At 45.5% G+C, this 25966-nt stretch overlaps 1 protein-coding gene across 36 annotated transcripts in view; it reads right to left on the bottom strand.

The window, feature by feature from the left end:
• Positions 1-25966, bottom strand: part of PRKAG2 (protein kinase AMP-activated non-catalytic subunit gamma 2) — a 268436-nt gene that overhangs the window by 45294 nt on the left and 197176 nt on the right. For 32 of the 36 annotated variants that reach the window (XR_012002508.1, XR_012002515.1, XR_012002511.1 and 29 more), the window contains one exon: positions 13088-13157. Coding sequence is in view for 29 of the 36 variants with exons in the window: in XM_072763173.1 (XP_072619274.1) it covers positions 13088-13157 (70 nt within the window). In the remaining 7 variants the exon portion in view is untranslated. Of the gene's footprint in view, positions 1-13087; positions 13158-13583; positions 13656-13766; positions 13786-25966 lie in introns of those variants that run through there. The other 4 variants (XM_072763185.1, XM_072763184.1, XM_072763187.1 and 1 more) reach the window with 3 other exon arrangements.

The raw sequence follows: 25966 nt of genomic DNA on the forward strand, positions 1-25966 counted from the left end.
GTTAAGATATTATCAGTGTTCCATTCTTGCTCTTGTTTTATGTCGCTGGACAGAAGCATAATTAGAGAGCATGACACAGGCAGTGAAATCTCACCACCCCTCCAACAACATGCGAACCCACCGCTGGTTGAGACAACTGCTAACAAGCACTATTGGGAAGTAGAAAGTATATGTCCGAAGTGTCTCATTTGTGAAGGTCAGCAAAAGAATCCGAAAAATGCAGCATCTAAGTTTTAATGCGAACAATCCTATACCCTAGGTGGGGATGCATGGAAGCCAGCATTTCCCTCAGAGAGGATCTGACCACACCCCACCTGCCCTCCTGGCCTCCTCTCCTACCCGCCTCCCGAGTCGTCCACTCTGAGATTGCATGGAGACTTCCTTTTCAGAGGAGTTTTTGAAGTTTGGGAAGTTCAACTTTGGGAATGTGCTCCCTGGGTTTCCGCCTCTGCTCTGCTCCTGCTGTTCCCTCTTCTAAGAGAGCACTTTCCAGTCCCCCACCGGCTTCTGGAACCCCACCTGCCTTTTCTTAGCAGAAGAGTGGTTCCCCAAAATACATGCCCAGCTGGAAGGTCAGAAGGAGACTTTATTTGGAATAAGGGTCTTTACAGATGTAATCACAGTAAGGATCTTGGGATGAGATCAGGCTGGATTAGGCCGGGCCCTAAATCCAAAGACCTCTGATCTTATGACACAGAGAAGACGAGACCCAGAGAGAGGAGGAGGCCACGGGATGACATGACGAGGCAGAGGCTGAGTAATGCCGCCGGGGATGCGGCTCCAGAAGCTAAGAGAGAGAGGCAGGGCACACAGACGCCCCTCAGAGGGGGGGACTGCCACCGTCACCTGGAATCCAGTTTTGCTGTTCGAAGCTCCCACGTCTGTGGGACTTGGCAATGGTGGCCTCGGAAAACTGATGCAGCCTCTGAACTGAGTTCAAAGGCCCGGACAGTTTCCTGAGGGGTCTTCAAGTCAGAAGTAACTGCTCATTTTGGCATTGCCACTCGTGCTTCGGGAGTAATTCAGGTCCGGAGTCATCGTGTGCCTTGCACCAAAGTTACGGGTCTGCTTTCCTTTTAGATGGCAGCCTCCTGAGGCACTGGCCAGGCTCCCAACCCCCACACTCCTCGAAAGTGCTGGCACGAGCTCACACCTGCTGAGTAGCAGGCAGGTCAACGAAAGGCTTGTAAGGAAAATGCAGAGGGCCGAGTAGGAGTCCGGGATTCCTGTACTGTGTGTGTCTGTCCTTCCAGAGAAAAACTGTAACAGAGGCCCATGTTTAAAATACTGGTGAGTCTAGATTCAGTGATCAGTAAAGAAAGTTTATAGACCCTTGTAAGACTGAAGAATTGAAAATGGACATTTTTTTGGTCATAGAAAGAATACATCTATGTAATGGCCCCATGTAATTTTTTTTTTTTTAAAGCACAACATCATTAATCTAAAGCTTTGAAAGTGTTTGCCAGCATATTTTATATTGAAACTATTTCCGAATTCTCTTGGACAAAAAAATATAACGGAGTTGAATACAACTGCAGAAGACATTAAAATGTTCACACTATTGTATATATTAAAACCTGAAAATACAGCAAAACAACTTGATGAATTCACATTTCAGAGATAATCACTAAAGTCATAAATCATTTTTTATATAATCTATTTACACAGAATTTTAATTTAGAAGAATTTGTAAAAGAATGAATTCTAAGATGGTGTGAATCTTTGGTATTTCTAGCCTTCACTGTATGAAAACCAAGGACAGACTGTCACTGATAATTAGTCTAAAAAATGGCAGGATGAGGTGGCAGGTGGAAGGTGCTGGAAGGCTGGCTGGGAGTGGCTCGCAGATGGCTCACTGGTGGGGACAGGAGAGAAAGGAGCAGGGGCTGGTTCCAGTGACCTCCTGATTCCCGAAGCATGTGTCACACCTGTAGCACCTGCTAGGGTTCATCCCGCCTGCGCTGGGCCAGTGTCCCTGCAAACTGCTTGACTGATTTCAAGTTGGGGGACGTAATTCAAGCCCGTACGGGAGACTGACTGCTTCTGTTGCTCTGCTGTCATAACTCAGCTGTGGGCATCCTCCCTGGCAAACGAAAACCGCCAGCCAGTTCAGACTTTATTACTGTGAGGACTGGGGGCTTCTAGGACCGAGGGAAGGGTGGGACCCTCAAAGGGACCAGTGGCCTCTCCTCGGGGGCCGGCTTCTCATGCCACTTACTGTCTAGCCACCACTGAGAAGATGCTCTGCTCGGCCATGGCCAGCAACATACACCCGACTCCACCCCACATGTTGCCTCCTTCATTTACCACGACTGAACAATGCTCTTAAGTCATCACAGGCCAGAGCAACAGACCCAACTCACGTCTCAAAGAGCGGAGCGTGCAAGCATTTTTTAAAATGAGATTGATTTTAGAGAGAGAGCGAGAGCACACAAGCAGGAGGGACAGAGGAGAGGGAGAGAATCTTAAGCAGACTCCACACTGAGCGCAGAGCCCCAGGTAGGGCTTGATCTTATGACCCCAAGATCACCACTTGAACCAAAAACAAGAGTTGGATGTTTAACAGACTGCACCACGCAGGCGCCCCGGGATGAAGACATTTTAAAACAAAATCCACACGTCACCTCAAACTTCACTTAAAACCCCAGAAACCAAAATTTTGTCCCACTCCTTATTTCCAATCCTCATAATTTTAACTTAAAACACAGACATTTCATTGAACGATCTATGAACGTCAATTTAGTTTTTTAAAAATATTCTTATTCTTTACATTTTGAAACACGTTTTCTATATACATATGATGTCTTTTATTTTTTTTTTTTACAAAACCACTTAAAACAGTTGAGCAAGAAATAAGCAAAAACGGGAACATAGAACTTTTCACAGGAAAGCCCAAACTCACAGAAGTTTTCCTAAAGTGCTTAGAAGCACGAATGTTAACACAGTCAATGCTTAAATATAATTCTACAGGTATAAGGTTTACCCACTTATTGGTGTTTTCCAAGAACTAGGATCTTGTTTTTGTTAAGAGGCAGCCAGATAAATGAAGTGTGTTAGATTTTTTTCTCTCTATGCTTTTTACATTTGGTTTTGCGTGTTCTGGCACAGAATCCCCACCCACCAAAAGGGAAGCGCACTGGCTTTCCCAGGAAGGGCGATCAAAGACTCAGTAGCAAAGAAGTGTGGGTAGGTAAAGGCACACAGTCTTCTCAGCTCAAAACTGGCTGCAATAAATGCCTAAGGGACGTCACAAAGCTGTGACCTTGCAATTACATGTGATTCCCATTCATTTTAAAACAGCTTCGCGTCGAATTCTGGGACCACACGATTGAAGCGTCCACCCTAGCCAATGTTCCCTTAGGACACAGGCCATTGAAGCAGGGTGAGGCTCAAGCCCCTGGGCCCCTGGTCCGCAGGGTGGGGCCTCCCTGGCAGGGACAGTGCCAGCAACCCCTTCACAGCTGCCCAGGGGCTTCTGCAAGTAGGTTTCCAGCAACTTAAAGACGTTTTTTTTCTTCCTTTGGCTTATTTAAAGATTTTGTTATAGAAATATACGTTGACCTTGATCGACTGCTATTTCGATATCTACAGATCTCTGTAGACCAGGGCCCTCGTTCCTTTAACCTGCAGATGTTAATTCCTTGATGATTTCTTAATAAACTGCAGTCTTCTTGCATTCCCAGAACAGCATGTAGGTTGGTCACTGTGCAACCTGGGGCTCCTTCTGCTGATGTTGATGCAGGGGCTCTGCCCATGTTTTCAACTTAATCATTTGTTTTCTAATTTGTGTGCCATCCTCTGGTTTGGATGTCAGGATCAAGCTAGCATTCCAGAATGAGCTGCGAACCCATCATCTTTTTCTAAAATTGTGTAAACAACCTACACACAAACTGTTCCTTGAAGGCTTTACAGAACACACCCATCGACAGGCTGAACACCGGGCCTCTTTTGCAGGGCAGAAGGAAGCTGAGGACTTTTCATTACCTGCTTTTTTTTTTTTTTAAACAGCTTGGTTATTATTCCATGCCATTCACCTATTTAAAGTGTACAATTCAACTAATTTTAAATTTCTTTTATGATTGAGTTTTAAATTTATTGATACAGTTTGGTATACTCAAGTTTCTTTTAATGCTATTTCCTAAATCTTTCCATTTTTAAATTTTTTATTTATTTTATATTATTTCATTTTATTTTTAAAAATATTTTATTTATTTATTCATGAGAGACACACAGAGAGAGAGGCAGAGACACAGGCAAAGGAAGAAGCAGGCTCCATGCAGGGAGCCTGACGCAGGACTCGATCCTGGGTCTCCAGGATAAGGCCCTGGGCAGAAGGCGGCGCTTAACCGCTGAGCCACCTGAGCTGCCCAATCTTTGCATTTTTAATTAAGGACCCCTCTGATTTCAGAAGCTTTGCATTTTCACTCATCACTTGACCCACTTTCTGGGTCTTTTCCAAGAACCACACTTTGAGTTTTGCTGAGCGGGATGACTTTTTGCATGCCATTTCATTGACGGCTGTCATTTCAGTAGGATTTTAGAAGGGAAAAGAGATAAATGAATATATTTAGCAAATCATCTTGAGTCACAAGTGTGGCGGCCCAGTTCAGTCAATCTCATCAGGTGAGCTGCAGCTTCACCAGAGCCCCCGCAGCGTGCTGCAGTCTGAGATTCGGACACAATGCTGTTCTAACCCACAATGACCCATTACCAGTTGGCCAGTGCTGAGATATTTGTCCATGAAAACATAAACATCTCCGGGGTTTAGCAATACAGTGGATCCCCCCAGCTACCTCCAACATGGCACATCATCTGCAGAATGAGGCACTCACAGAAGATCCCTCTCTAGGTTCACTGGCTTCTGGGGCTTTCCTGTGGTGCGGCGGGCCACTCTCCTCCCATGGGGACTCCAGGTACAGAGCATAGAAGGAAGAACAGGGCAGAGCTAGACCAAGCCTAGATTATAACTGCTACCACTTTCTTGGTGACCTCAGGCAAACTACTTAATGCCCTCAGCTTGCATTTCTTCATTCATAAAATGGGGTAACACCATCTTTCTTGCAGGGTGAGTGAGGGATGGGCATAAACAAACGCCAACCTGATCACACACAGTGCTCATTCAGGGAAACGTCTGAGGTCACGGGTCCTAAAAGTGTGGCCGAAGGAACCACTGGCTCCAGGTGACATGCTAATGGTGACTTTAATCTTTAAATTTCTGCCCAGCTGCCTCTTCGGTCCTTCTTGGACCTTCATCACAGGGCTGTACCTGCAGAGACTGTCCTGCTCAGCAGGTGCGGTAGTGAATGCTACACTTGCGTTACTTAATCCTCATATAATCCTATTAGCTAGGTGCTGCTAGATGTCCCAGTTATAGATGGAGAAACTGCAGCTTGAAATAACCTGCCTGAAGTCCCGCAGCTTTTGGGTGGAAGGAACGGGTCTTCAAGCTGGCTCTGACCCAAGCTCTTGGCAACTATGACACTGATTACATATGCAACTCAAGGTGGGGTGGGGGGTACACCATACATGTGCTCTAAAGCTAGAGAAGTATGTGCGAAAAGTGAGCACCAAACACAGGGTGTAAAGAAGCATGAGACAATGTGGATGTGTGTGTGCCAGACGAGGCCGTAATGGAATGATGAAACAGTTCATAGAAAAACATAGCATGTGATCTATAAACTAAGGACAGTGGCAGCTTACTGCTGGTTACAAATGACCAACATACGACCATGAACCAGGTAGTTACATAAACTCAGATTCACAGGAAATAGCTCACAGTGGGGGGCAGAAGCGGCACATGAAACATTAAAAAGTGACAAAAATTTAACCAAAAGGTCCCCAAATTAGTTTCCTCCAGCAAATGGACTCCCCCGTCCTTTGATTATCAGAGATAAGCTAGGCTGCTTTTTCCCTGACATCACTGCCAGTGCAATCCCAGCCACAAAAGAAAGATCTAGAAGATGTTTTCCTCGGATACCAGATTACGTAAGCGAGCCACCCCATTTCCACCCACTTCTGCCGTCCAGCAGTCTTTCAGCCGCTGTGCGCTCTGCTTCCATGTCCAGGGGGAGGGTTTCTGCACCCCTGGGAGGGCCCCCACAAGTCATCATCCTCCCCACACGCCCCACCTGCAACTGCTCTGTGATTGATACACATTCACCCAGCAAATGGGTTTCGTCTTTCACAGAAATGCCTTCTTTATAAGAAATAACTCTAACTACTTGAAGTACGCTAAGCTTAGGTGCCAGAGTAAAAGTTAAAAACCTTCAAAATATATATACGTGTGTGTACATACACATACACACAGGCGTGTATACATATGTTTGCACACAGAGCAAATATTTACTGAAAATGAAGCCTCATTCATCATAGCATCTTTGAAACCATGGCAAACATAAGTTCTTAGTGCCCATCCTCACTGAGCGGACAAGTCAGTGACAAACACAATGCATTACTCCCTAACAGCCTCATCAAGAGAGAACATAGGAAGTCCTGCCTGGGGCTTTGGGAAAGGCTTCCCCAGGGAAGTGACACTTGGGCTGAGATCTGAAGGGAACTAGCAGGTGGCCAGGAGGAGAGGAAGCACAGCCCCGGGAGACGCCCAGCAGCGCCGAGGAACTAGGCAGAGGAACTAGGCAGGGTGGCTGAGGACAGGCGGGGGAGACACAAGCAGGGGCGCAGAGGAGGGCGCCAGGAGAGGGCAGACAGCAGGTCCGGAAATTTGGGACCCCAGCCTAAAGGCGAGGGAGAGTCACCGAAGACTTTCAAGCACGGGAGCAACAGATCAGTATGTGCGTCATGTAATCCCTCCAACAGCAGTGGGTAAGCCTGTGTGGAAGCGGCACTCGGACCACTGGCCTCGGGCAATGGGACCAGTGACAGTGGCAACGGTGAGAGGGCGAGCGAGCCAGAACATCATGCTTGTTAACACAAGCACAGTTGGGCAGATGTGCTGCCACTCACTGAATCCGGCTGGCGAGAAAAGAGGAGGTGGTGCTAGAGGCTGAAGCACATGGGCCATCAGCCGGTCAGGCAGGTGACCGGGTCCTCGGGGAGACGCTGGGGTGTGCATCTGGCCATTGCCAGTCACGACACATTGTGCTAAGTGCACGGCATTAAAACACTGGGCAGCAGGCCCCGGGGTCACTAAGGTGATGGCAGCCAGTGAGGCGGTGACATGTGGGGGCGAGGAGGCCCCAGGTAGGGCCACGAGCAACTTCAACGTCCAGGGCTCAAGAAAGAAGAGTAAGAGCCATCAGGGAGATAAAATGGACTGCGTAGATATGGGACCATGAGGGTGCTGAGTGGGGCGCGGGGGCAGAGGCTGGCTCTGCGGACTGTCACCTCTTCAAAGTAAGAAGAGCCGTGACAGGTGTCCCCCCAGAGTCTGCATGATGCAGCCACTGACAACCCCCTCAGTGGAAACGGGCTGGTAACTGTATAGGAGGTGGGTGAATGGAAAGGATTTCTAAATACAAGATGATTTCGTGCTGATTATACACACAGGCTCAGGGCACAGGATGTGTTTGAAACTGGGTTCTCCACCTTCCCAGATACGTCCTCGAAGTAATTTACTGCACCTCTTACTGTCTTCATTTCTTTCTCTATAAAACAGGGATGATAAAAATATTTACCTCTCAAGGCTGATGTGAAGATTCAATAAATGTGAACACTTGCAACAGTGCTTGATATGCTTCATACACATCTCGGTTAGGAGAACCACAAAAAAGGGATATTAAAAAATCTTCCACTTCTTTCTAAGTAAAGTCCCAAAATTTATATCAGGTTTTCCCACTTTAAAACCCACAGGTGACATTTAAAGTTGCAGAGATGCTACATAGTATCTTCAGGGACTGCTGCCCACACAGAGCTGCAGGATGGGTCGAGGGTCTGTACTGTGGTCCCCAGAGTGGTGGGGTCAGAGCAGAGCACCACCCAGGAGCAGGTAAAGTCTGTCTTGAGAGGGAAGGTCAGGAGATCCATCCATCATGGAGAGGGCCAGAATAATGACTTTCCAGTTACTTGTGAAGCCTGGAGGCAGGGCCCTCTTTTGAATGTCCCTGGGTCTTCTGGACTCTCCTCTGTATTTCAAGTAGTGGATCTTTCCATTTCAGGTAATAAAACCTCCCCAGCCTACGAGATGACTACTTTGTCTCATCAAATCTAAGATATACCATTAAACGTCAAGCTATAGCCTGACTTCAGAGACATTAAAACAAATACCCCAAATCTATTAAATACGGCAAGTCTTTAAATATGGGGCTAGCTGGAGAACAAAAATGTTAATTGTAAATGTTTCATAAAATTGTGACTACTTCTATTATTAAGAGAGAATCTCCTGTTGAAGATGAATATGTAAGCTCAGTAGGAAAGGGCAGAGTTCAAATGATCATCAGAGCCTTCCAATAATCTACAATAATCTTATCATTACGGGCGAGCAGCCAAGGGGTGAGTGCAAGGCGGTCACCCAAGCATCTCTACCACCAGAGGTCAGCACTCCTCACAGGAGCGCCAGCAGCCAACCCAGTGGACTCAGCTGAGCCTCACTGAGCGGGTGGCCGTAAGGCCAGGTGATGAGGGGGTGTCTGACAGGTCACCACAAAACACAGACGTATAATTCTTCCTGATGTCGGAGCAGTGTTTCTCAAACTTTTTTTCACTAGCCAATCCACCTCTGAAACTTCTCATACATTCTTCCCCCTAACTGTCCCACCCCCATGAAACTTTAAAGCCACAGACACACTGTGTATTCATTCATGGACTGTGGCCCATTAAGAGCCACAAACCTGTTACAAAGCTGTTATATCAAAAACTTCTGTCCCCTGACAAGAACCAGTCTTTGTTCACTTTGCTTCCCCAGTTAAGAATGAGTGAGTTTGGGTGGGCACGCATTTTTGGTTCTGTTAGTTTACAGAGTGGCTGCTGGTTGCTTTAGGCCACATTTTTTTAATTAGAAGGAAAAGTTCAAGTTCACCAAATGTCAGGCCTTGTTTTAGATAGAAAACTCACAGCAAGCAAAACCCCAAGAGACTGTGGATTACCTAAGGATGCAGCGCCTTCATTACCAAAGTAGGCCTAAAGTTCTGAGATTCTTGACTGAAAAAATAATACTTTCCCTCCTGAAAAAAAAGAGGCCCTTAATTCTTATATATTTTTGATCAGTGTAGACCCGGTTGACCAGCCTTGCTAGAAAAATGAGTTGGAGGTGAGTTCTGGAAAAATTACACCTTGGACAATGCTGTGAAGGTGAAGAAGGGCATTGAGGACAGCAAGGATGGTCTGGGACCAGGGAGGAGTCAGGCAGCGAGGGAAGAGGGGAGAAGCCAGCTGCAGAGCCAGTTTAGTGGGGTGAGGCATCCACAACAAGTCACTAAAAACCCGAAATAAGTGAAGAGTCCGTGACAGCTGACGGGATAAGAGGGAAGCCGGGAGATAACACAGATAGCTCCAAGGGGCTGTAAAATTCTTGAAGTGGTGCCAGAATTACAGATTCACTAATTGTGAGTGAAAGGCTGGAACTCATCTACTTCAGAAGGCATCTACTTCATGGTGGTGTTCAGGTCCCTACGCGGTACTTGCGCTTGGTCCTGCCATTAAATAAGTTCATGACTGCTCATCCTGATATAAACAAACACAAATCTAACGGACACATGAATAAAAAATTTGAAAAGCAAACACATATGGTGGCTGCTATGGGTGAGGCACTGTTCTCATCACTGTGCATCCACGGAATCACGGAGGCCTCACAACATTCCCCCAAGTGTGGAGATGCCGTCCTCACAATTCCCAACACTGCTGAGCTCTTGCCATGTGCCAGCCATCTCAGGCACAAAGAACGGTAAGATGAATCGTGATAAAGGCATAGAAGGGATTTGGGGATGGCCTCAAAAAGTGGGTAGGATTTGGTAGGGCTGGGCCGCATCACTGGTAGGATGGAGCCAGAGGAAAAGGAGGTCTTGCCCGTGCTATGACTGGGCGCGCAAGGCATACAGAGCAGGGGTCTGGCAAACTACCCCTGGGAGCCAAATCTGGCCCGTTTTTTAAATAAAGTTTCAGTGGAGCATCGCCTGTTGGGTTGAGTGTGGCCTTCAGTGGCTTTATGCCTCGCTGCTACTCGGGCAAGCTGAGTAGTCGTGACACAGAGACCATGTGGCCCTTTACAGAAGAAGTTTGCTCTGTTCCAGAGCCTTGTTATTCATGGAGGGGTCTATGAAGCAGCAGCACCTGGTAGCTTGGCAGAAATGCAGACCCTCAGGTCCCACCTCAAACCCACAGAATTAGTATCTGCCTCTTAAAAAAAAGATCTCCGGTGACTTCTGGCACACAGAGCTCTCTGATCACTGGCGTGTACGGCTGGGAGGAGGTGGTGAGGCTGCCGATGAAGAGAAGCACACACTCATCCTACATATACATGGGAGACGGTGGTAAAGATCTTCCCCTAAAGGAGTGGTTCCTCTGTCAGAGTGGAAGGGTAAGAAGCATTGGCAGCAGAAAGTGGGCAGGCTGTTGGTTGGTGTCAGAACCCAGGCAGATGACCCTGACCAGGGACGGTGGGTCGTGGTACAGCTTTTTCTCCCTTTCCAAAAGCAAATGATGTTTTAAGGGATGATTCCAACTTCACCAGTGCCTCCAGACTGTTTCTAACAAATATAGTATCCATTATAATTGATTAGGAAATAGAAAAATACTTGGTAACCAAAATATTAGTCATCCTTTATGTCTGCATATACCAAACGTATCTCTGTCTAAGCAATGTGTCCAGAGCGCAAGGTGCACATTACAACATTAACTGGATGAGAAGGAAATTTAAAGATTTAATGAGGATCTATTCAACAGCTATCTATTATGTAGGCTGCTAACACATCAGTTCACAGGATATTTAAAGGTGTAATGCCTTAAACTGTTAGGACTCCCCCCTAACTCCCAAATAAATTTTAAGATTCAGGATATTCAGTTTTTCCATACCATGGATGAATAAGCAATATAAAGTTCAAAAGAAACAAAGCAGCATTTTAGACACCACACCAACACTATTTCTTCCAGCTCTGCTAACGGCTTCCAAGCAAGTGCTTAACATTCTGCCTCCTTAAGAATCTAGAAAAGTTTGACATAGTTATTTGTGGGATTCCGCATACTTTAAAGTAATGACAGCAATATAGATAAAAATAGATGAGAGAAAACAGGAAATCCCCTTTCTTAGATGCTTAGGTTTAAAACTTCATGTTCATTACGTTGACAGACACAATGCAAAAGAAACAAGGCTTGCGGATCTGCTTTGAGAAACGCCACATAATTAAACCAATAAATCTCAAGTAACAAAAACCCTTCAACAAATCCATGTTGAGAACAATCTCTGTTAAGGTTCATCAATAAAAGCCTTAAAAAGTCAATGAATTCAGTAAAATAGGTTAAGAGCACTTAAAAAATAATAGTAACTAAGATTTCCACAGTACTTAGGGTTTATACACTGTACTAAACACCACTCTACACAAATTATCTCATTTAATCTTCAAAACACCTTGGTATTAGCTTCATCTTGTAAACAGGGAGAGTGAGGCAAAGAGGAGTTCAGGAACTTGTCCAAGTCACAGGGCTACATAAGGAATGCAGCTAAGATGCGAAGCTGGGACTGCATGCTTAACCATAATTGTGGGTGCCTCTCTCACGAGTCCGCCCTCCACCTTCCTCCTGCCCCCACGTGAGTCTGCAAAAAGTTAAAATGCAACAGATTCTCATCATTTCTGATCTCAGAGAAGAAGCAGATCCCCCGATATTCAAAGTCTCAGTGGAAAGGGAGGCACACCATACTGCTCTGTGGAGAGTGGTCAAAACATGACCTGCGATACGGAACTGATGAGTAATGGGGTGGATTCGATTTAAGATACCGGATTATTTTTCAGTAGAATAAAATGCAAATTAAGTCCCAGTAAGATTCTGAAATGTAACCAGTAACTGGTGGCTAATAACAAATACAAATGCAGACTTTTAATGATAGTTACTTCACATGCATTATCTTCTAGCTAACATGTTTGTGAAGTGCTGCAGGAAATGTAAAACAAAATAAATGCAGGTACTGGCCTAATACCGTCTGGTTAACATTCTCATATTGGCTGTGTATGCATATTTAAGTGATTGCCTGACTGTAAGTGAACGCAAGGATTAAAGTAAAGTTGGCACAGGGCACAGCATCCACATGGCAAATTCTTTGTTCCAGGAGCTTCATTCTATCAATACTCTGGAAAAAGAGAAGTCCCCAAGTAAATAACAACGCAAGTGCGCCAGGCAGTGTGGAGTTCTTTTAAAATAAATTCCTCAAATTGTCAAGCCTCTTGTAGGAAGTTGTTTTTCAGCTTTGCGCTCATCCTATTTCATCTTATATATGGATTTTGCCCCAAAACAAGCTTATCCCCTTCCAATTTTAACAGTTTCAAAATAAGATCCAGGTGATCGCTCATCGTATTCCGTTTTAAAATATTAATTTTGCCAGAGAACAAGCTCGCCCCCCCCCCCCATGCTAACAGCTTCCAAACAGGATCCAGACAAGTAAGAAGAACACAGGGCAAGAGAAAGGAAAACCGAACGGAGACGAGGCGACAGAAACGATGGAGTGACAGGGTCACCTGAACTCCACACCGAGGCTCTAAGCCGCTTCTGGTTTTCCTATTTAACTTTCCCTGTTAACCAGCAGACACACCCTGCCGGTGGTATTTTCGGACACCCAGAAAAGGGACCCCTCTGCGTTATTTAGAGGTGGGGCCGTCAACACAATTCGGGGTTACCTCTGCGGGAGCGGCGGCATCACACAATCAGGCTGCATGACACCTTGCTCTGCCTCGACTTGGGCTGCTGAGGACAAAAGGGCCGCCCCTCGGTGCGGGCGGCCGGCTGCCGGGGCTCCCCTCCCGCCCCCCCCGCCCCGAGCGGCCCCGCGGGCCCCGCGCACACGTCCCCCGAGCCGGCCCGGCGCCCGCATCCCCGGCCGCGCTCGGCAGCGGGGGCCGCTCAGCCTCCGGGCGTGAACCCCGCGGCCCCCGCGGCCCGGGCCCTCGGCGGCGACACGGGGCGCGCTCCGGCGGGGGGCACTCACCTTCTTCTTCCAACTCGAATTTCTCCAGCATGCCGGCTTCCGCGGGTCCCGGGGCCGCCGCCAGCGCCGCCTGAGGAGGAGGAGGACAGGGATCAGCATGCGCTCGGCGGCGCTCGTCCCGGCCGCGCGGGCGGGGGCGCGGGGGTGCGGGCGGGGCCGCGGGCGGGGGCGCGCGGGGCGCGGGCGCGCGGGGGTGCGGGCGGCGGGGGCGGCGGGGGCGGCGGGGGCGGCGGGGGCGGGCGGGGCCGCGCGGGGCCGCCGCGGGGAGGGGCCTGGGGCGGAGGGGCCGGGGCGGCGCGGCCCCGCCCGCCGGCAGGGAACGGAGCGGAACCCGGAGGGCGGTGCGGCCCGGCCCGCCCCCGCCGCCCCGCCCCCGCCCCCGCCGCCGCCCCCGCCCGGGGGGCCGCAGGTGGTGCGGGCCGCGGCCTAACCTGCCGCCCCTCCCCGAGTGGGTCGGTCCGCGCCCCCCCCGGCCCCCGGCGGCTTTGGTACGGACCGGCGAGGAGGAAGCGTGGGAAGGGGACCCCGAGGAGCCCGCGGCCGGCCCGCGCCACGGCGGCCGGGGCGCCCCCCTCCGGCCGCGGCCCTGCTTCCCGCCCCGGTCGCCGGGCGGCCATTAGCGGAGGCCGGTTTCCCGTCCTCGCCCGGCCCTCCCACGCCGCGGCGCCCGTCCGCTCACCTTCCCCGCCGCCGCGGCCGGCGCGTCCCCGCGGGGCTAACCTGCGCAGGTGTGGTCAGGCCAGCCCGGGGGAGGGGCGAGAGGGGAGCGCGGCGGTGGGCGGGGCGACGCGCGGGGGCGGGGGGCGGGGGGCTGCGGGACCCCGCGGGCCGGGTCCCCGCGCTCCGGGGCGGGGGGTGGGGAGCGGGTGGTGGCGGAGGTGACCGCTTGTCTTTTTTAGCTTTTACGTTAAGCCGGCTCTCCTCGTCCCCTATTTAAGAAAGAAGACAACGTTCCGTGGTCACACGTAGTGCAGATGCACTTTGTTGCTATCAGCGTTACCCAGCCACGGAAGTCTTCATTGGCTTCCTTTCTTCACAGCTCAGTCTCTCCTTTGGGTGAAACACTGCCAAAAGCTCGCACAAATCTAAATCTGGCCCTGGCCACTCCTGTCACCCTGGATCTTGGGTATCTGAGACTCTCCTATCGGCAGCTCAGGTTGGCAGGCAGCGAGGCTGCCAGAGGTGCCTGGGAGGGCGGCGGGCAGGAGAGGGGACAGGCGCCCGGCTCCCTGAGGCTCTCCTGGGCCACGGCCAATTTCTGCCCCATTTACGGGATGCCCTTTGCTCACTGCAGACTGCTAGGGCCCTGACAGAGATTAGTTCTCAAACGCTGATTAGGGGTGTAAAGCCCCCACCCCACCCCACCCCACCCCACCCCCCTCCGGACCCACCCCTTGAAAGGAAGCTAGTTTTATCACTCTTGCAAGCCTGGCCTGGAAGAGGAAGTACTAAAATCTCCTTTGCATTTCCTTTTTGCTCAGTCATCTCAGTTGGGCCAATCCCTAAGTCTTAAGCTTCTCCTTAAAAAGGGAGAGGGGCAGGGAGAGGACAAAACTAATTTTGTAAGACCTTTGGTGGTAAAACAAAACAAAACAAAACCCTACAGCTATGTCTTGCTTAACAGCAAGAGCCTGAATGCTTTCCCTGTAGGTTCAGGAAAAAGGCAACGATGCCTGTTTTCACACCATTCTTATTCAACATAGTACTGGAAGTTCCAGTCACTACAGGAAGGTAAGAAAGAGAAAAAGGCATACAAATTGCAAAGGATGGAATAAAATCATCTCTCTGTGCAGATGACATGGCTGTCTTCATAGAAACTTCCAAGGAATCTACTGAAAGACAAAACAAAAGCAAAGCAAAACAAAACAAAACGAAACAAAAAAAACCCAACCCAAACCAAAACAACCAGAAGTAGAACTAGTGAGTTCAGCAAGGTCACAGGCTACAAGATCAACACACAAAAATTAATTGCACTTATAATATACTAACATGTGAAAAGTGATATTAAAAACAATACATATTTTATAATCACTACAAAGAAAATTAAACATGTAGGTACACACTTAAGAAAACATGTACAAGATCTGTATGCTGAAAATTACAATGTGTGGATAAAATGAAAGAAGACCTAAATGAATGGAGAGACACCCCATATTCATTTTTTGTTAGATCCAACATAGTAAAGATGTCAGTTCTCCCCCAGGCTGATCTCTCTACCTGTAATGCGATTCCTACCAAAATCCCAACAAGATTCTGTGTAGACAAGATGAGTTTATTCTAAAATCTATACAGAAAGGCACAGGCTGTAAAAGAGCTAAAACAATCTTGAAAATGAAGAATGAAGTGGGAGTAATCAAGTCGTTGTGGTACTGGCAGGGGGATAGACACAATAATCAATAGAAACAAATAGAGAATCTAGAAATAGACCCACAGAAATATGTCAAAATGGTGTTTGAGGAAGGTGCAAAAACAGTGGTGCTGGATCCCAATCTGGGATTTGGGATCTATGAGGCAAAGAGTAAGACTTGGTATCAAAAGCATGATCCATAAAAGGTAAAATTAATAAATTGGACCTCATTAAAATTAAAAATGTTCCCTCTGTGGCAGATCCTGTTAAGAGGATAAAAAGACAAGTGACAGAGTGGGAGAAAATACTTCTAAAACCATACAGCCAACAAATGGCTAGTATCTGGTATGCCTAAAGAGCTTTCAAAACTCAATAATAGAAAAATAAAAGTTAGAATTCAGAATATGGACAAAAGATATGAAGAGACATTTCACTGAAAAAGATAGACGAATGGCAATAAGCACATGAAAAGATGTTCAACAATATTAGCCATTAGGGAAGTACAAAATAAAGCCACAGTAAGCTGTGACCACATACCTATTAGAATGGCCAAAATAAAAACAGTGACAACACCAAATGCTGGTGAGGATGACAAGACACAGGATTTCTTCTGCATTGCTGTGGGGATGGAAAGTCACACCACTGCTCTGGAAAGCAACTAGGTAGTGTCTTAGGAAACTAAACATGCAGTTGCCATATGACGCATCATTTGCCGTCTTGGGCATTAATCTCAGGGAAATGAAAACTTGTGTTCATGGAAAACCTATATACCATGTTCATAGAAGTTTCATTTGCAATAGCCCAAACTGGAAATACCAGATGTCGTTCAGTGGGCAAATGGTTAAACAGACTATGTTACATCCCAACCACAGAGTAGTAGTACTCAGCAACAAAAAGGAATGGACTTGGTATATACAACCACTTGCATGAATGTCTAGGGAATTAGGTTGAAAGAAAAGCCAATTCTCAAAAGGTACATATACTGTGTTATTCCATTTATATGGTTAGAGAAGTGGAGAACAGATTTGTGGGAACAGAGGTTGGGGTGGGGATTGGAGACAGTAGAAGCTGTGGCTGTAAAAGGGGGCATGAGGGATCCTTGTAGTGATGAACCATTCTGCATCTTGATCAAATAAATCGGTGTCAACATCCTGCTTGTGATATACTGTATTTGTCCTCCCATAAGTCAAACCAAGCTCATTTAATTGTGTGGAGGAGATAACAAATGGGGTTATTTTTCTAAAAAGATTATTTATTTATTTGAAAGAGAGAGAAAGCACAAGTGGGCAGAGGGGCAGAGGGAGAGGGAGAAGCAGACTCACCACCGAGCAGGGAGCCCAACATGGGGCTCGATCCCAGGATCACGACCTGAGCCAAAAGCAGATGCTTAACCACTCAGGCACCCCCAAATTGGGTTAGAAAAAAAAAATCTATATTGAGGACTCCTGAGTGGCCTAGTCAATTGAACATTCCAACTCATTTAAGCTCAGGTCCTGATCTTAGGGTCCAGAGATGGGGCTCCGAGTCAGGCTCCACACCTGAGATTCCCTGCCCTTCCCTCTTGGGCTCTCTTTCAAATAAATAAATAAATAAATAAATCTTTAAAAAAATCTTTGTTGAGATAGGATTTACATACCATAACATATGTCTTCAGTATGTTCACAGAGTTGTGTAACCATCTGTGTTTGCAATATTTCATCATCCCAAAGAGAGCCCCTGCACCCACTAGCCGCCACTACCTATCGCTCCCTTGACCCCTATTCCCAGCCCTAGGCAACCACTAAATTCATTTTCTGTCTCTGTAGATTTGCCTATTCTGGACATTTCATAGAAATGGGATAATATGTGGTCTTTTATCTCTAGCTCCTTTCACTCAGCATACTGTTGTCAAGGTTCATCCACGTCGTAACATGGATCAGCACTTCCTTTCTTTTTATTGCTGAATAATATTCCATTGTATGCAAACACCACATTTTGCTTATCCACTCGTCAGCTGATGGACAGCTAGGTGTTCTTCCCCTTTTGACTACTGTGAATATTGCTGCTATAAACATTCAAGTACAAGGATCTGTGCAGACATATGTTTCCATTTCTCTTGGGTATAGACCCAGGAATGGAATTTCTGGGTCATATGGTAACTCTATATTTAACATTTTGAGAAACTGCCAAACTGTTCTCCACAGTGGCTGTACCTTTTTACATTTTCACTAGCAATGTGTGTGAGGGTTTCAATTTCTCCTGCACTCTAGTTCTGCAAGATGTTGCCATTGGGGGAAACTAGGTAGAGAACGCACATCTCTTACAACTAACTGTATGTGAATCTGTAGTGAGCTCAAAAATAAAAAGCTTAATGAAAAAAAAAAAGCACAGGGGTACATAGTGGAAGGGTCAATCATCCTCATTTTTGAAAAGTCTGTTTTAATTTCTTGCAGTAATTCTAGTGCAATTGTAAAAACAAATCCCTAATTGTAGCATTTATTGGGAACACCATCAATTTCACCTGTAATCTGGAGGAGTTGGGTTTTTTGGGGGAGGGAGGTAGAAATGGGCTATAAATGGGAGGATGTGTTTCTGGAGGCTGTGAGTGTGCAAATGTGGCCCTCCGACTAAAAAGTCCTGTACCCGTTACTGCTGAGTTTGGGAGAGCATGGAAATTAAAACAAATTAATGTGAGTTTCTCAGGCTTCACTCCACTTGGTATCATAGGTTAGTTCCTGTGTTATAGGTTAGTGAGGCAGAGCTTCTTTCCATGGCTTGCTTTCATTTAGGAAGACATCTCGCAGATTAAACCCCTGTCTGTATTACAACAGGTGAGTTTCAGGAATTTGAGGGTTTACAGAACTTTTCAGGCCCGTACATACATGTTGACAGGGTCAAATGAACGATGGATTAGTGCAAATAATTTAAAGTTGGTGGCTGTCAGCTGCTCTTTCATGGTGATATTTTCTTAAAATCTCAACTGACTTATATGCCCGACTCAGTGTGAGCTATTTCAGGGAGGTGGAGAAGCCAGGAGAGGGAAGGGTCCAGGCAACGCTCTGCATGCAGAGAAGGGGCTCGCATGTGTGAGGCCACCTCATCTCTTTCGAGAACTAAACCAGCAGATCACAGTCGAGAGGAGCTGGGTTTTCCTAGCTGGGCCTGTGCACAGCACAGCATTTCTATCTGTACTCCCATCGGCTTCTGCAGCCAGTCTGAGTGGTGGCTGCACTCCAGTGTGATGAGACGGAGCAGGAGGCTGGAGTTGAACTTTATGGACAGAATGCCTGAAAACCAGGGAGCCATTACCAGTGTGACTTGCTGGTTGGTGAAAAATGCTAAATTAAGATGTGCCTTACCTAACTGTGCCTAGGTGCGGCAAAATACAGTATTTTGAACAACTCTTGGACAGGAAAACTTACTCATGAAATGACTGCCAAAAAAGCTTTCTTTTATGCACTGAGGTCAGACATGAGTTCACTTTACTTTTTATTTTATCTTAAATAGCTACTGCAAGAAATAAATCAACCTTAAATACTGGATAAGTAGCTCCTGAATAATTTAGCATGTGGAAACCTGCAGCTCTGACGTCTCCCCCCACCCCCGCTGTCTTCTTTGAACAAAGATCCTCTGTGTGGAAGAGGAGTGGGATGGGGCACCCGCCAGTGCCAGGACAGGAGCGGCCTGTTCTGCTGCTCGGTTGGCTCTGAGACCAGCTTTGACCCCTCCTCTGTGCAGACCACTTCTAAGCCTCAGTCACAAGCTCACAGCAAGCCTGAGCTCTGGACTGCTTCCCTGCTCTTCTACGGACAACTCAAATAGCCCTGAGTCCTCTCCACCTGACTTCCTGTCCTTGGAAGCTGCCCCACTGGTCTCCATCTCCATCGTAATGCTCAGTTGGGCTTCCACTGTCTCTTCTCATCTCACGCTGGAGCCAGAGTGACCTTTTAAAAACACAGCCTTGATCTTGCTACTCCCCCATTTAGAACCATTCAGTGGCTCTAGGGAACTTTAGGAATGCTGTGTGAGCTCCTCAGCTCAGAGCAGGAGTCTGATCCTTCCATTTCTTCATCTTGCCAATTTTCTCTGCATCCCCCTCGCTTAGGCCTTGATGCAAGGTCCCTGCTCCATGCACTAAGGAAGGCTTTGACCGTTCTGGCTTCTCTCCCTACCTCTGACAGTTGTCTAGTTCTCCTCATTCCTTTAAGAATGAGTCTTAAAGAGGAAGGGCTCAGCCTTTACCAGAAGGCCTTTCCTGATTCCTGACCTCTTCTACAGCTCACCTCGAGAACTGTATTTTTTTTTTTTTAATAAAGCAACACAAAAAATGCTCTTAACCTTCTTTTAACCACATATTTCTTTCTACGAGGCACTTAACTCAGGGTTGGGATTTACTTTGCTGTTTCCCCAAATCCCATAAACTCTGAAGACTGACCTGTCATCTTTGTATCGCCTGTGCCTGGCACATAGTAGGTGTTCCAAAAAAAATTGAGTTAATTGTTCAGTCTTAGCAAATCAATTAAAAACATGGCAGGCAAATGATTGATTTTGGTAGCGTAAATAGCTTCAGAGATGACTTCATTCCATTTACTCATGTTTCTTCTGGACCTCATTCTTATTTACCAATGATTATAGCCGCTTTCCCTTGAGCAATGGAACTGACATTTAGAAGAAAAAACAAAGTGCCTGTGCTAAGAAGTGGTGGCAGCAAACATTTTTATTTTAATAGACTCCCTCTGAGGAAGAGACTTGTCCACAGCACTCCACGACCCGGTTTGGAAATCAGTGAGGAGCTTTGCCAGCTCTTGTCCCCACCCTATAGAGTTAATTTCTCTTAAGTGAAAACAATTGATTTTTTTTAAGTGGTGTAGAAATTTGATAAAAACTCAAAAACTTAAGATATTTGACAGTATAACTATTAATTCTTCTGATCAATTTCAATCAGTATATTGTGTGTGGGGGGTTGTGTTCATTTTGATGCTTTTCCAAATAACAACTTCAGATGCTATAAAATAACACTTCCTAACACTTACTTATGATTTTCTTTAAAGAGCATCCAATTCCACAATATTTTTTCAGAGTGGTAACCAATTTCTGTAGCTAAGGTTTGCTGAACACCTGTTTCAAATGATTAAGAGATGAAGAAAATGAACTAAACCAAAAAGGTCCCTTTTGCCTGAATTCATTCTTTTTTTCTTAAGATTTTATTTATTTATTCAAGAGAGACACAGAGAGAGAGAGGCAGAGACATAGGCAAAAGGAGAGGTAGGCTCCCTATAGGAAGCCCAATGTGGGACTTGATCCCAGGACCCTGGGATCATGAGCCAAAGGCAGATTCTCAACCACTGAGCCTCCCAGGTGCCCCGCCTGTATTCTTTCTGTTAACCTATCTTCTAACTTCCAAAAAGTAGACAATGTTAAGATTTTGAAGACAGACATTGAGCAAATATTTAGTATCCGCTGCATGCCATGGCAGGTGGGTCACAACAATATCTGGTATATTTATAAATTTGGTAGGTGGGTCACAAAAATATCTGGTATATTTATAAATTTAAATGAACCATAAGAAGTAGGAACCCTACACATACATAAGGTTAGTTTGTTACTCGTCAGGTTCCACTTCTGTGGAACTTAGCAGTCAGGGTCTGAAATCTGTATTTCTCTTGCTTTTAGACCAGTAAACCCAAATTTGTTTTTATTTTTTGCCAACCAAAATATTTTATTAGTGTTGTGCTTGACAAGACTTACTGGGAGCTAAATATATCTATTCCCCTGATAATTCTTGTGGTCCCATAATACTTTGCAAATAAAAAAAAGTACGTATGGCTCAATAAGTTCAATTAACCTTTCAATTCTTTTTTTTTTTAAAGATTTTATTTATTTATTTATGAGAGACACACACAGAGAGAGGCAGAGACATAGGCAGAGGGAGAAGTGGGCTCCTTGCAGGGAGCCTGATGTAGGACTCAATCCCAGACTCCAGGATCACACCCTAAGCTGAAGACAGATGCTCAACCACTGAGCCACCCAGATGTCCCTAACATTTCAATTCTTAATGCATCAAGCCAATAACTTTGTGCTGTGTTTCTATTATAAAGCAACAAAAAATGGGGTGTGTGGCTAGCTCATTCGGCAGAGCATGCAACTCTTGATCTTGGGGGTTGTGAGTCTGAGTCCCATGTGGGTGTGGAGAATCCTTAAAAATAAAATCTTTAAAAAAAATAATAAAGTAACACAAAAAATGCTCTAAAGTCACAGGACGTCTTTGTCACCATTCTCTACTCTTTCCCTTACAACTGGCCTACTCCTTAGCACTTTCCAGAACAGACCACTGATAATAGTTTTGCAGTGTTTTTAATCCCTTCATTTATAAAGACAGGCCAGAATTTGGTGAAAAGTTACAGAAATGGGGATGCCTGGGTGACTCAGCAGTTGAGCATCTGCCTTTAGCTCAGGTCCTGATCCTGGGGCCCTGGGATCGAGTCCCACATCGGGCTCCCCACGGGGAGCCTGCTTCTCCCTCTGCCTGTGTCTCTGCCTCTCTCTCTGTGTCTCTCATGAATAAATAAACAAAATCTTTTAAAAAAAGTTACAAAATGATTAACAGACTACTTCCATTTTTTTTCTGCTTTGTTCTATATAAAGTGCTCACAAGGATGTACAATAATCAAGCTGGAATTAAAGGGGCCTGTTAATGCTTCTGTAACCTCTTCTGCACTTGGCTCCAGGGAATTTGATGATCTTTATTCACTGTTTACTATGTTACATAGCTAATCAGAGGGATTAATGTGAACGGGGGACACAGAGCCAGACAACTAGATGCAGAGGCTGGATCTGCATACCTCAAATTATAAATCTTTTAACTGATATAATTTACCTACAATAAACTGGATCCATTTCAAGTGTACAGAGTGAAGAGTCAATGTAAAACTACCAATATAATCAAGATACAAAACATTTTTTATCACCCCAAACGTTGTCTTGGGCCCCTTTGTGGTTCATCCCTCCTTCCTTCTGCTATCTCAGGCCATCGGTGGTCTAGGTTTTGCTGCCATAGACATTTTCCAGAATTTTATATACATGGAAGCATTCGGTAAACACTTGTTTGCACCTGGATTATTTCACTTAGCATAATGATTTTGAGATCCATTCACCTGATTGAGTATGACAGTACTTTGCTCAATTTGCTGCTGAGCAGTGTCCCAGTGCACAGATTTGCCACATTTTGCATTCACCTGTTTTTTTTTTTTTTAAGATTTTATTTATTTATTCATGAGAGAGAGAGAGAGAGAGAGAGAGGCAGAGACACAGGCAGAGGGAGAATCAAGCTCCATGCAGGCAGGGATCCCGACACGGGACTCGATCCCAGGTCTCCAGGATCACGCCCTGGGCTGAAGGTGCGCTAAACCGCTGAGCCACCTGGGCTGCCCAGCATTCACCTGTTGATGGAGTTTGTGATGTTGCCATTTTTTGACCGTGGTGAATAAAGCTGCTATAAACAAATATGGTCAAATCTTTGCATGGACACAACTTCATTCCTCTTGGATAAACAGCAAAGGGTAGAATGACTGGGTCATATGGAAGGTACACATTTAACATGAGAAATAGCCAGTTTTGCATGTTGGTTGTATCATTTTACCTTTAACCATATGAGAACTCTGGTTGTTTCATATTGTCATTAATACTTGGTATGATCTTTCTTTCCTTCCTTCCTTTCCTTTTTTTTTTTTTTCTAGTGGGTGGGTGATGGTTTCTCCTGTGGTTTTAATTTACATTTCTGCGAGGCCTAATGATATCTTTTTTTTTTTTTTAAGATTTTATTTATTCACAAGAGACACACAGAGAGAGGCAGAGACACAGGCAGAGGGAGAAGCAGGCTCCATGCAGGAAGCCCGATGCGGGACTCGATCCTAGGACTCCAGGATCACGCCCTGAGCCCAAGGCAGACGCTCAACCGCTGAGCCATCCAGGTGTCCCGTAATGGTATCTTTTTATGTGTTTATTGGCCATTCATGTATCTTCCTTAGTGAAGTGACTGTACAAATCTTCTGCACACTTTTTGACTGGATTTCTTTTATCCATATTGAGTTATATGAATGTGGCAGGAGACTCTAAGATGGAGCCTGATGAGCCCCACCTCCTGGGACTCATGTTCTCGTGTAATTCCCTCTACTTGGGTGTAAGCCGGACCTAATGACTTGCTTCTCACCAACAGAACAAGCAAAAGTGAGGGGATGTCACTTCCAGGATTAGGCTACATAATAAGATTGTGACTTCTGTCTTACTGCCAGACTCTCCCTTGCTGGGTTTGACGAAGCAGACTACCATGCTGGAAAGGCCCATGTGGCAGGTAACTGGGGTCTTCTGTCCAACAGTCTGTAAGGAACTGAATCCTGCCATCAACCACATGAGCAGGATCCTTCCCCAGTGGAGCCTTCAGATCTGACCTTTTGTCAGATACATGTATTAAGAACATTTTATCCCATTCTGAACAAAATTTTAAAATTCTGATAAGATCCAATGTATCCTTTTATGATTCCTGCATTTTGTATCCTAAGAAATCTTTGTCCCCCACAGCCCTGCCAAGGCTGCGAAGATTTTCTTCAATGTTTCCTTCTAGAATTTTTATATTTTGACTTTTATGGTTGGTCTCTGATCTATTTTGGTTTAATTTTTTTATTATGATATATGGTAAGAGTTTAGGTGCATTTTCCCCCCCATGCTGATACCTAGTTGTTCCAAATTTCTTGTTAAAAAGACTTTATTTTCCCCAACAAAAATAAAAGATTGATTCAGCATCTTTATCTAAAATTAATGTACAGGGCACCTGGGTGGCTTAGTGGTTGAGTGTCTGCTTTCAGCTCAGGTCATGATCCCAAAGTCCTGGGATTGAGTCCTGCATTGGGCTCCCCACAGGGAGCCTCCTTTTCCCTCTGCCTATGTCTCTGCCTCTCTCTCTGTGTCTCTCATGAATAAGTAAATAAAATCTTTTAAAAAACCAAAATCAACATACCATACATCAGGTGTCTATCTCTGGCCTCTCCATTCTGTTCAATGATTTGTATCTGTACTTTGGTCATGACTACCCTTTCTTGATTACTGTAGGTCTGCAGTAAGTCTTGAAATCAGGTAGTAAGCATTCTGCAGCTTTGTTCTTCATTTAAAACATTGCTTTGGCTCCTCTCAGCCCCCTGTATTTCCACATAAGCTTCAGAATAATGAGAAGCCTACCGGAGTTTTGGTTGGGCGTTTGATCTGTTGGTCAATTTGGGAAGAACTCACATCTTAACAATGTCAGGCCTTCCCATTCAGGACCATGGTGTATCCTTCTGTTCTTTTGTGTCTTTGAATTCTCTCAGCCATCTTCTGTGGGTTTCACTGTAGAGGCCCTACATATCTTTTACGAAATTTATTCCTTAGTATCTTATGGGTTTTTTTTGGATGCTTTTGTAAATTAAATTATTTTTCAAATTTAATTTCCTAATTATTTGCCACTAGCATATAAAGATATCTTTGATTTTTGTATATTAGCTTTGTACCCTGTGACCTTGATAAGTTTACTTGTAAGTTCTAGTGGCTATTTTGTTGATTACTTAGGATTTTCTACCTAAGTAGTCATGTCATCTCATGCCCCTTACCTTTAGTTGTTTATGTTGTAGTTCCCTGATACTGTATAATTCCACATGTTCTTACGTTTCACGTATTAAATGTACCCTCTGATTTTTATCTAAATGTGTCATTTTATTTATTCTTTGATTCAGAAAAGATAGTATTTCTCATACTCTCCATGATGTTATATATGTAATTATAAATTATGTATGAATTTTATGTAATTATGGATTACATAAGTAAGAATATATGTGTGTATTGGGCATGTTATATATATGCACATATATCCCCCCCTTTAGACTCAGTTGCATAGCCCTTATTACAACGTGTACTCCTCAGAGTGTGGCACATTGTTCTACATTGTACTGGATATTACTGGCTGCCTACAAAGCATCCATTCTCCTTCTGCCACCTTGTTTCCTAGAATAAGCTCCAAATTTTGTCATAGAATACACCCTTTCCTTAAATGAGTCATGATGGTGACAATATTTCTTACTGTCCCAGAGTAAAGGGAAGGACTATTGGTTGAAGAGAGTTGGTGCCCTGCTATGCAGGCACACACAACCCCACCCCACCCCGTTCTTGTACCGGGAACACGTGGCCCTGACTGTTACTGAGGACCAGCCTTCAGCTGAAGCCACTGCTGAGAAAGAGCTTGGCTCCTTGGTGATGTCATTGAACAGACCTGTCTATCATTCTGCCTGGGGCCTGTCCTACTTTTGTACCTGTAACATGAGGCGACAGATGTCCTTCAAGCCACATTGAGTCAGAGTTTCCTGTTACTTTACAGCCAAAAACATCCCACATGGTATTTGGGAATTATATCAGACCTAGGCCCTGTCCTCAGGAAGTGATATACTGACTGGGTGGTTTTAGCCTAATTGTGAAAACTGTATTTCTGTCAAAATTTACAAAGCAGGGATGTCTTGGCTAAGTCAGTTAAA

This window comes from Vulpes vulpes, chromosome 7 (genome assembly GCF_048418805.1).
Source record: "Vulpes vulpes isolate BD-2025 chromosome 7, VulVul3, whole genome shotgun sequence".
NCBI lineage: Eukaryota > Metazoa > Chordata > Mammalia > Carnivora > Canidae > Vulpes > Vulpes vulpes.